The 11,310-nt window shown below is 51.8% G+C and overlaps 1 protein-coding gene across 3 annotated transcripts in view; it reads left to right on the top strand.

Moving 5' to 3' along the window:
• SCNN1A (sodium channel epithelial 1 subunit alpha) overlaps positions 1 to 11,310 on the top strand; it is a 39,962-nt gene that overhangs the window by 16,692 nt on the left and 11,960 nt on the right. Inside the window, exons 1-2 of one of the 3 annotated variants that reach the window (XM_025851736.2) lie at positions 7 to 478; positions 669 to 1,028. In XM_025851736.2, the coding sequence (XP_025707521.1) occupies positions 673 to 1,028 (356 nt within the window). In that variant the 5' untranslated portion in view covers positions 7 to 478; positions 669 to 672. Of the gene's footprint in view, positions 1 to 6; positions 479 to 668; positions 1,029 to 7,882; positions 8,146 to 11,310 lie in introns of those variants that run through there. The other 2 variants (XM_073888735.1, XM_073888736.1) reach the window with 2 other exon arrangements.

Raw genomic sequence — 11,310 nt, 5'->3', positions numbered from 1 at the left:
GAGGGGGAGGAGAGGCTCGCCTGCCAGATTCAACTGGAAAGGAACCAGTCCCAGTCCAGCCACAACCAGGGAGCTGGGAGTAGGAGGCAGTTCAGACCTCCTGGAGGCCTTCAGTCCCTGGGACAGAGAGGGAGTTCGGGACCCGGCCCAAGGCCAGGGCCAGACACACAGCACAGAGCCCACCGAGACTGAGAGGGGCAAGGCGGGGAGGAAGAGGAAGAGAGGCAGGGTCAGAGAGCCTGGAACACAGACAGGAGACAGGCAAGGAAGAAGAGAGCTGAGAAAGAGACCCAAAGAGAAGCAGAGAGAGAGAGAGAGAGAGAGAGAGAGCGCTGGGACACAGAGGTCCTACAGAAGGGACTAAAGATAGGGCGGACTGACAGCTGAGGAGACAGAAAGGGAGGTGCAGGGGCAGAACCCCGAAGGGTAGCTTCCCAGAGAAGCCGAGCCGCATCTCTTCTGGCCCGGACTCCCGCAGGTCAGCCGGCTCCTGCCTGGGAAGGTGGAGGGAGGGAGGGAGGAAGGGAGGGGCGGAGAAGAGGGGGCTCAGGGCGGGATGTGGGCCTGGGCAGGAGCAGCCTCACTCTGGGTCAAGGTGATGATGGGGGAGGCACCAGGGCCCAGAACTCGGCCCTGACCCCCGGCCCTCCATGACCCCCCCCCCCAAGGCTCATGAAAGGACAGCAGCGGGAGGAGCAGGGGCTGGGCCCCGAACCCGCGGCGCCCCCGCAGCCCACGGAGGAGGAGGAGGCCCTGATCGAGTTCCACCGCTCCTACCGAGACCTCTTCCAGTTCTTCTGCAACAACACCACCATCCATGGCGCCATCCGCCTGGTGTGCTCCCAGCACAACCGCATGAAGACGGCCTTCTGGGCCGTGCTGTGGCTCTGCGCCTTCGGCATGATGTACTGGCAGTTTGGCCAGCTCTTCGGGGAGTACTTCAGCTACCCCGTCAGCCTCAACATCAACCTCAACTCCGACAAGCTCGTCTTCCCCGCCGTCACCATCTGCAACCTCAATCCCTACAGGTCAGTCCAGCCCTCGGATCCCTCCGCCGCGTCCCGGGCGCCAGGAAGAGGGGTTCAGAGGGGCCCGAGGTCGACCCGCAGACGCAGCGGTAGCAGGTGGTACTCCTGCGCCCAGGCAGACCGCCCTTGGGGCAAGAGAGGGACTCCCCGACCTGATGGGCAGGCGGCTCTGGCCCGCGGGGCCCTCCGAGCGCCCGCGGCTCACCACCGTGCGGTTGTGGGAGCGACAGCGGCCGCTTCTTCACTTGCCTTCTAACTCCGCGAGTGGGAGGGAGAGCTGATGAAGTGAGATGCGGATAACTCCAAAGGGCCGGGTAGAGATCCTTCCCATCCCTTCCCGGAGCAAGAGGAGGGCGAAGAACAAGGCCTCCTCCACCCGGAGAGAAGAATGTGATGGAGCGGTGAAGCCGTGGCAGGTGCTGCGGGTGGTGGGTGGTGGGTGGCGGGTGGCGGGTGGTGGGTGGTGGGTGGTGGATGGGAGCGGGCAGGGGCTGGGCCCCGGCCTGTTGGTCTTGGCGTAGAAGGGGGAGTTTGTTTCCGGGAAAGCAAGGTGGGGGGTGGCAGCGAAGCAGGCCCAGAGCACTGAGGCTGGGGGTAGAGCCAGAGGAGACCAGCACAGGACAGAAAGCAGCCCCCGGTCCAGCGGTGACCCCTGCCGGGCTGTACGGCTCACCTGGCCAGGTGCCTGACTTTTAAGTGCTCGGGTGTGTCCTGCAGTTTTGGGTTTCATCACTGCTGTTTGCCGGCTTTTCTTCTGGAAGCCGGAGGGGATGGTAACCATGGAGAAGAAAGGAGGGCGGGGCTGGGTGTTTAGATATGCCTTTTATTTTTATTCATTTACTGGGTCCCGCAGCACCTTTAGGGTACCTGGAGCATGTCCCACACAGTGCTAGGCCCCTGCAAATGGGATCATTCATTCAATCTTCACCGAAGGCCAGGCACTTGGCTAGGTTCTGGGGGCCGGAAGATAGAGTAAGGCGGAAGAGACAGGCAGCACAAATAAAAGCAGGACAAAAAATCCCCCCAAAAAACAAAAACCAGAAGAGCAGGACCGTGTGATCAGTCTCCTAAAGACTGGAAGAGTCATAGTCTCTGCCTTCAGGGAGTGTGAGATTTATGAGTCCCCGCGGGTGTGACTGCATGAGTGTGTGTGCGATTCCGGATGACGGAGACTGGTCACCTACTAGGGGTGGAGGGCCCCCATGCATTCTGTTGTGTCCTAAGGTGTGTCACGGACCAATAAGGGTTGGGACGTCCTGTGCCACAGAGAAAACACTGCCGGCCATTGCAGGGATTGGCCTTCCTATGCCCTCCCAGCGAAGGGCCCATTTCCTGAGAAGCTCCTTCGTGCACCCCCCACTGCTAAGTACTCTGCAGCACCCCCAGGTCCCCCGGCAGCCCCCCAAGGCAGGGACCGTTATTACCCCTAGTTAACATTGGAGGGAACCGAGGCAAAGACAGACAAGTCACAAGGTCACCGAGATAGCGACCGAGCTGTGACTCACTCTCTGACCCTCTCTCTGATCACAAACCCCTGCCTCTTAATACCCCAGGTGCTTGACGTGGAGTAGATGAAGTCTGTAGTCAGATGTTTACATCTCATTTCCTGGCTCTCCTTCCCCTCCTCCCACCCCTGCTCAGCCTCATTTTTCTTCCTTGGTGCCCATGGGCTTTTGCTCCCCTTCTTCTTGACCCTCTGCTGCTTCCCTGCCCTGATCTTCCCCCCACTTACTCCCCTTCACCCCCTTGGGCCATGGTGGAGGGGTGGGACCCTGGACCCCTCTGAGCCAGCAGGGAGGGGAAGGCAGGAAGGTGGGAGGGACAACAGGCTGGGTAGTAGGTTCTCCGTAAATATTTGTGCTTGGAAGACACAGGTGGGAGATGGAGAGGGCCCGGCTCCATCTGTTGAGGCCTGCATATTACCTGAGGTTCCGCAGGGTCTGGGACACGGGCAGGCCAGGAAAAAGCGCCAGGGAGCCAGACCAGAGCGGCAGGCTGGGAGGCAGGTGTCCACACAGAAAGAATCTTTCCTCCATGACTGGCAACTGGTGGCCACAGGGCTTAGCGGAGAGAGTGCACCCAGGACGGGAGGGGAGCCAGGGAAGGCCCCCTAGCATGGGGAGCAATGTTGAACACTTCCTACATGCTCATTCCTGCACTGGCTGCTTTATTATTTTTTTTCTTTTTGTCATGTTTTAGAGTTTTGTTTTGTTTTTTAATTTGAGAGAGAGAGACAGAGATAGCGAGACAGAGCATGAGAGGGGAGGAGAGGGAGAGGCAGGCTTCCCGCTGGGCAGGGAGCCCTGTGCCTCTGTGGGGCTCGATCCCAGGATCCTGGGATCATGACCTGAGCCGAAAGCAGACACTTAACCGATTGAGCCACCCAGATGCCCCTGCACTGGGTGCTTTATAAGCACTAGCTCACTTAATCTTGGCAAGTCCATGGTTAAGAAATTATTATTATTTCCATTTGGAAATGGAGGTGAAATAATTTGAGCAAGGTCACACAGCAAATAATAAAGAAATAACAACAATAATAGCTAACTCTTCAGGGCACCTGGGTGGCTCAGTTGGTTGGGTGTCTGCCTTTGGCTCAGGTCATGATCTCAGGGTCCTGGGATTGAGCCCCGCATGGGGCTTCCTGCTCTCATTGGGCTCCCTGCCTGGGCGGGGAGCCTGCTTCTCCCTCCCTCTTTGCCCCTCCCCCCGCTTGTGAGCTCTCTCTCTCTCTCTCTCAAATAAATAAAATCTTTAAAAAAATAATAGCTAACACTTCTATAGAACTTAATGTGCCAGATATAAGTTTACATTTATATGAAATTATTGAATTCTCACAGAAGACTTCTGAAGTAAGTACTAGTATTAGTCCTGTGTTATATGTGAGGATACCGAGGCCCAGGGAGGGTAAGTAACCTGCCCAAGTTCACACAGGTGAACAATCACCCCGCCACCCCCACCCACCCCACCTAGCAGCCAGTGCATCTCAGGTTACAGCTGAGTCACAAACCAAGTGTGTTTGATTTCAAAGCTCTTTCTCCCTCTGCACTTTAAGGAGAGGCCGGGTGAAGCACCACAGGGTTTCAGGCTGCTGGTGGGGGCCCATGGGGGAGAGCAGGAATAAGATGAGAGGTACTCGGGGCGCCTGGGCGGCTCAGTCAGTTAAGCATCTGCCTTCAGCTCAGGTCATGATTTCGGGGTCTTGGGATCCAGTCCTGCATCGGGCTCCCTGCTCAGCGGGGAGCCTGCTTCTTCCTCTGCCTTTGTCCACCCCCCATTTCAAATAAATAAATAAAATCTTAAAAAAAAATTTGAGGGGTACTCATCAGGAGTGCAGGAGAGAGGGATGCAGGGCTCTTGGCTCCTGTTCCAGGAGAGAGGCAGGGGTGGGTAGACAGGTTCACGCAGCCGGCTGGGCAGTGACCCAAGTGTGACTCACAGCTGCTGGTCAGCGCCAGGTACAGGAGATGGGCCCGCCGGGTGATTCCTACAGGCAAGTGGCAGGGAGGAGGCGGAGACCAGGAGACAGGGTAGAAGAGCTGGTGAGATAACCGGAAAGAGGCGAAGTCAGAGTAGGGACGCTGCAGGATGCCCGTGGCCAGCAGAGGTGGAGCGGTCCTGGGCGGCTTTGTCACTTCTGGGAGAGGGGGCAAGGGCCGAAGACCTTCCATACGAAGCAAGGAAGCACTAAGAATCCAGTGGGAAGCGTCAGCCAGTGCAGTCCCTTTCTTTCTGGTCAGCCAAAGGGCTTTTTTTGACCCAAGAGAGAGAGAGCCAGTCATATCCACATCGAGGGAAAACAGAGCCCTAGAACATAGTTTTCATCTTGTGCTGGGAGGGACTGAGGCTGGACCTAAGGAAGAGCTTGAGATTCTCAGACAACAAAAGAGGTCATGGAGCCCTTTCCCAAGATGGCCAAGCAGAGGCACGGCACAGAGGGGGGATGAGGAGAGGGGCAACTCCCCAAAGAGAGACGTTGTGGAGAGGGAGGGCTCTGAGCTGGGCCTTCTAGCCCTAACCCTGCAAGGTGGCAGGCCTGGCAGGGTCGAGAGCCCAGACTCTTAGAACTGCCCTCCTTGGCCCCCAGGACTGGGCTCCTTCTCGTGTCAGGACCCTCCCCACCTCTGTAGCAGCTGTCCTTAGAAAGTTCTTCCTTAGGGGCGCCTGGGTGGCTCAGTTGGTTGAGCGTCTGCCTTCGGCTCAGGTCATGATCTCGGGGTCCTGGGATGGAGCCCCGTGTTGGGTTCCGGGATGGGCGTGGAGCCCGCTTGGGATTCTCTCTCTCTCTCTGCCCTCCCCCACCCCTGCACCTGTGCACTCTCTCGCTCTAAAAAAATCAAAAAGAACCAAACGTTCTTCCTTAAATAGAGCTGCAGTTGGCCTTGTTAAAACTTCTAGCCTCTCTTCCTGGTTCTCTTTGAAGCAACCGTAAAGACACCTTCTCCTTCTTCACCCACTGACTCGGACAGCAGCACCTGCCATGCAGCTTGCAAAATCCACGATCGATGCTGATCCTCCCACTGAGCTCGTTAGATAAGGAAGGAGATTCCTCCCCCGAGTCAGATGGGAGACCAAGGCTCTGAGAACCTACAGGCTTTGCAAAGGTCGCCCGGCTGTTAGGCGGAGGGGCCAGCATTGGAATCTGCTCTTAGGCTCTACTTTTTTTAAGCCCATAGAGTTACATGGTGGATAAGAGGCAGGCAGTGCCCCCGTGTCTCCGTGGCCTGCTCTTCCCCACTAACAGTGACGATAATAAGGCAACAGCAGGAGTTGCACAGTGCCTCCTCTGCTGGGTGTTTTTCTCGGGACTTTTCATGTATTAACTCATTTACTTCCCGTAACAACCCGATGCCACATTTAGTCCCATTTTACAGGTGGTGAAGCAGAGGCGCAGAGGATTAAGTGACTGCTCTGAGGCAAACCATCTAAACAGTGGGCATGGCTCAGACATCCGCCTGCAGAGCCGATTAGAACTTAGGTCCATAGTTCCTTGGATGAAATGGTTTCTAGAGCTTTCACCCCCCCGGGCTGTCCCTCCTTGGAACAAGCATTAGTTTGTGAACATCTATTGCTCTTAAAATGTTGCGGCCGGGGTCTCAGCCCCTAAGTCCCTCAGTCTCCCTGCTCCTGCTCGTCTGTCCTGAGCAGAAGAGGGACCGGAGGGGAGATGGCCAGCTGCAGGGAAAGAAGGTTTTGCTGCCCATTCTCAAGTGCTTCTGAGCCCAGAGGCAGAAGTAGTGGGAAAAGCAGGGACCATGAAGTCGGCCAGAGCCTGGGCTCAAATCTTGCCTCTGGGACTTTCTATGCTGAGTGGCCCTGGAGAAGCTGCCCAGGTGATGGATGGTCCTCAGTTTCCATAGTCAAATGGAGATAGTAATGCCTGCCTGACTGAATTGTGTGAGGGCATGCCCACCCTCCAGTGTAGGGCCGTCTGGCAGAGCAGACGGGGCGGGGGAGTGACTGAGTAGGAGGTCAAGGTTCGAAGGCTGGACTGTCTTGCTGAAGCCCCATGTTTGCATTCCTTACTCCCTCCCCTGCCCTGCTCTCCTCTTGGCAGCACCCTCCTGCTTGCAGGATAAGATCTGATGTCATTAGTGGATTTTACTCAGTGTCACTTCTCTTCATTCTAGGTGTCAACCGAAAGGGAGAGAGAGATTTGTTTTCTGAAGGGGTGATATGGGAATGAGTCTCTCCCCCCCAAAAGGAGAGAAGCAGACCTTGAAGAGGGAGTGTTTTGTATGGAGCCCGGCCTCTTCTGGGGGTGAGGGGTGGGGTCTCATCAGAGGCCTCTCTGGAAGGGGCAGGAAAGAGCTGACTGAGTGGGGGGCTGAGGGGAGAACTGGCATGGGGACAGCCTGGGGCTCCGTGGGGAGGAGCAGTGTGGCTAGAGAAGGTGACAGACCACTCTGAGTCGATGATGAGGGTGAGGGGTGTGTACAAGGCAGAAGAGGGGCACAGAGGAACTTGAGACTGCTTAGGGGGATGTGGAAAGGGAATGCTCAGCCAGAGATGTGGTGGCCTATGTGAAAATAACTCCAGCCAAGGTGGGGGACCGGGATTCTTCCTATGTGACCAGGAGAAAGACGGTTGCGTTTCCTGGGCTTCAGGCTCCTGTCCGTGTCTTCCTGCTGTTCAGTGGCTTCTTCATTTTGTGTCACTGAATGTTTTCTTAACCCCCTGAGAGCTTCACGTCGTACGCAGATCTAGGGCTGTGCCCATTTTACAGGTGGGAAAGCTGCGGCTGGATTCCGAAAGGTTGAATTACTTACCAGCATTACCCTGCTGAAGTATGTGGCCGGAACACCAGGACCTACATCTGGTCAATCCTGGCTCTGGTGCTCCTTCTGGGGCAGCTTGCCAACCTCCTCAAGTAGCCAGAGCCGGCAGGGACAGAGGAGGACAGTGTGGTGGAGAGAGCGCTTTCTAACCCGGTTCCTGGCTGGGTGATCTTGAACAAGCCACCTGCCTCAGGTTTTTCACCTGTAAAAAGGAATGACAATAGTATTAGCTGACATGGCCAATAGTTTGCTGAATTACACTGAAGAGTACATGAAATAATGTGCATTCTAATACCACAGTGCCTGGCTCAGCGTAAGTGCTCAATAAAGACTAGCCATTTCTGCCGTCGTTTATAATTACCAATCACAAGCAAGTCTCTGGGAATGTCAAACACACACCTCTGACCTGAGCTACATTTTCTGAGGAGATGAGGGGCAGCTGGAGCTGATGCCTGGGGCCCAGCCAGCTAGACTTTATGAAGGAGAGAGAAACCGAGACAAGTGGAGGAGGTAGTGAGGATATGGCCTAGAGACTGGTTAGGGCCCCTGGGGTTCTTGTAAAACAACCTTGTTTGGGCCCCACCCTTTCCCACGAAACCCAGATCTCTGGCAGTGCCCCTGACACACAGGTTTTTTTTTTTTTTTTTTAAGATTTTATTTATTTATTTGAGAGAGAATGAGAGAGAGAGCACGCATGAGAAGGGGTAGGGTCAGAGGGAGAAGCAGACTCCTTGCTGAGCAGGGAGCGTGATGCCGGACTCGATCCTGAGACCCCAGGATCATGACCTGAGCCGAAGGCAGTCGCTTAACCAACTGAGCCACCCAGGCGCCTTGACACACAGGTTTTTGACTTTTTCCCTTCCCTTCCTTTCCCTTTCCCTCCCTTTCTTCCTTCCTTCCTTTTTTTTTTTTTTTTTTTTTTTTTAGAGACAGAAAGAGAAAGTGTGAGTGAGGGGAGGGGCAGAGGAAGAGGAAGAGAGAGAATCTTAAGCAGGCTCCATGCCTAGCGTGGAGCCCGATGCAGGGCTCAATTTCACCGCCCCTTGACTTTTTCTTTATTTTTTTATTATTTCTTTATTTTTTTAAAGATTTTATTTATTTATTTGACAGAGAGTGAGAGAGCACAAGCAGGGGAAGCAGCAGGCAGAGGGAGAGGGAGAAGCAGACTCCCCGCTGAACAGAGAGCCCAATGCAGGGTTCAATCCCAGGACCCTGGGATCATGACCTGAGCTGAAGGCAGCTGCTTAATGACTGAGCCACCCAGGCGCCCCATTGACTTTTTCTTTAATTGAGGTATAATTGGGTGCGTGGGTGGCTCAGTTGGGTCAGCATCTGCCTTGGGCTCAGGTCATGATCCCGGAGTCCCCAGATCGAGTCCCACGGTGGGCTCCCTGCTCAGCGGGGAGTCTGCTTCTCCCTCTGCCCCTCCTCCTGCTCCTTCTCTCTCTCTCTCGCCTACTCTCTCTTTCAAATAAATAAAATCTTAAAAAATAATTTAGGTATAATTGATATACAATAACATGCACAAATCTTAAGTCTTCACTGAGGTTTGACAATCAAGATCCTGAACATTTCCATTACCTGGTGGCCATCTGAAGTCCATTCCTCTCCCTCTCCCATGGTCATTCTCTGACTTCTATCACCATCAATTAGTTTGACACAATGTGAATTTGGGTTTTTTTGCATGTGTCTGGCTCAACTTACTGATTTTACTGACCTTAATGTTTCTGAAATTCTCCCATGCTTTTTGCCTTATCAGCCTCCTTTTATTGCTGAGTGGTATTGATGGACATTTGGGTTGTTTTCAAGCTTTTTGGCTATTATGAATAAAGCTGCTATGAACATTCACATAGAAGTCTTTATGTTTTCATTGTGCTTGAATAAATAGCTAGGAGTGGAATTGGGTAAAATACCTGGAAGTGCAATTGCTGAGTCTTAAGGTAGATGTGTGTTTAACTTTGGTAGTCGAGGGCTACCAAACGGCCCTCGACTGTGCCATTTTCGACTCCCACCAGCTGCAACTCCAGCTGCTGTCCATTCCCACCAGCATTTGACATTGTCAGTCTTTTAGACGCCCAATTATACCTTAGGTTTAGGCTTTTTTTTTTTTTTTTTTAAGGAGGCTCCATGCTGGGTGTGGAGCCCAATGCAGGGCTTGAACTCAGGACCCTGAGAGCAAGACCTGAGCTGAAATCAAGAGTCAGATGCTTAACTGACGGAGCCACCCAGGCACCCCTAGGTTTAGCCTTCCTAATGGATGTTAAATGGTACCTCCTGCTTCTTTTTTTTTAGAAGTTTGCCTGTCTTAAAATTTGTATTTTTTGTTGAAGTATAGTTGATAGACAATATTCTATCAGTTTCAGGTGTGTACCATAGTGAATTAATCATTATGGTTTTAATTTGCATTTCCCTGAGGACTAATTATGTTGAACACCTTTTCATGTGTTTAGTGACTATTTGTGTATATGTTTTGGTGCATTTTTACTTTTATTATTTTTGTTTTGTTTTGGGTTCATTTAAAAACAATTTGCCTTTTTATTGCTGATTTGTAAGAGGTCTTTATATTGCAGGATAAATTCTTCCTAAGGTATTTCTTATTTTATTTTATTTAAATTCAATTAATTAACATGTCATGTATTATTAGTTTCAGAGGTAGAGTTTAGTGATTCATCAGTTGCTTCCTTAGATATTTTTTATTCCAAAAAACGTTTGCCTACCTCAAGGTCATGAAGATATCTCCGATGTTTCCTTCTAGAATATTTCTGGTTCTGAATTTTATGTCTACGTCTGTGATCCAACCTGACTTAACTTTTGTGTATAAACTGAGGTAGAGGTTGAGTTTCCTTTTTTTTTTTTTCTTCTCAATACAGTATACAGCTGTTCCAGCACCATCTGTTTGAAAAAATTATTTCTCCCATTGAATTGAATTGGTGTTTTGGTCAAAACTCCGTTGACTGTATATGTGTGAGTTTTGTCTGTCCTTACATAAGCACTACATTGTTTTGCCAACTGTGGCTTCACTGTAAGTTTGAAGTCAGATAAAGTACTCCAACTTTGCTCTTTTCCAAAATTGTTTTGAGGGGTGCCTGGCTGGCTCAGAAGAGTGTGTGACTCTTGAGTTCAGGGTTCTGAGTTTGAGCCCCATGTTGGGTGTAGAGATTACTTAAAAAATAAATAAATAAACTTAAAAACAAAATTGTTTTGGCCACTCTACATTCTTTCCATTTCCACATACGCCTTAGAATCAGCCTGTCCGTTTCTTCAGAATGTCTGCTGAAATGTTGATGGGGATTGTGCTGAACCTCAAGACCAATTTGGGAGACACCTTAACTATACAGAGTTTCTGACCCATGAAGTCATGTAACTCTCCATTTGTTTTGGCCTTTGAGTTCTCTCAGCATGATTTTCAGGATAAAGCTCTTGCCTACCTTTCATTAAATTTATTCCTGGTGTTTGATGTTGTTTATGTTATTTAATATGGTTTTGTTTTGTGATTTCTTTTTTCCATCTTTTTGTTGCTATTATGTAGAAATACAATTAGTTTTTGTACATTGGTTTTGTATCCTACAACCTCGTTGAATTGATTAGTTCTAGGTGTGTGTATTTTGTTTTGGTAGATTCTAGCCCTAAGGCACTGCTACTATGGACTTTCATGTTGGAGATGGTAATAGGGCCTGTACTGAGAAGGAATGTGATGATTTATACTGGACAGTGTTTAACTTCTGGTGTTGGGGCCCCACCCATCACTCATTAAAACTGAGTCTTTGATGGGGAGGGGCCGTGTGCGGCATCTGTAAAGTTCCTGGGGAGATTCTAGAAGTGCAGTTAAGCACCCCTAATTTAGAAGGGGCCGGGTGGCAGACGGGCCCAAAGGTCCTGACCCGCACAGCGCGGGTCCGAGCGAGCGTGTGGGCGCAGAACGAGGCCACACCCTCTCCCGCTTCGGAAAAGGGCAGACGAGTTCCGGGTTCCCATCGCGGCCAGGGTGAGTGGGAGGAGAGCGCCCC

The sequence above is a fragment of the Callorhinus ursinus genome, unplaced genomic scaffold, assembly GCF_003265705.2.
Source record: "Callorhinus ursinus isolate GAN/ISIS: 27379988/994484 unplaced genomic scaffold, GSC_fseal_2.0 scaffold94, whole genome shotgun sequence".
NCBI lineage: Eukaryota > Metazoa > Chordata > Mammalia > Carnivora > Otariidae > Callorhinus > Callorhinus ursinus.
This window is presented reverse-complemented; position numbering and strand designations above follow the sequence as displayed.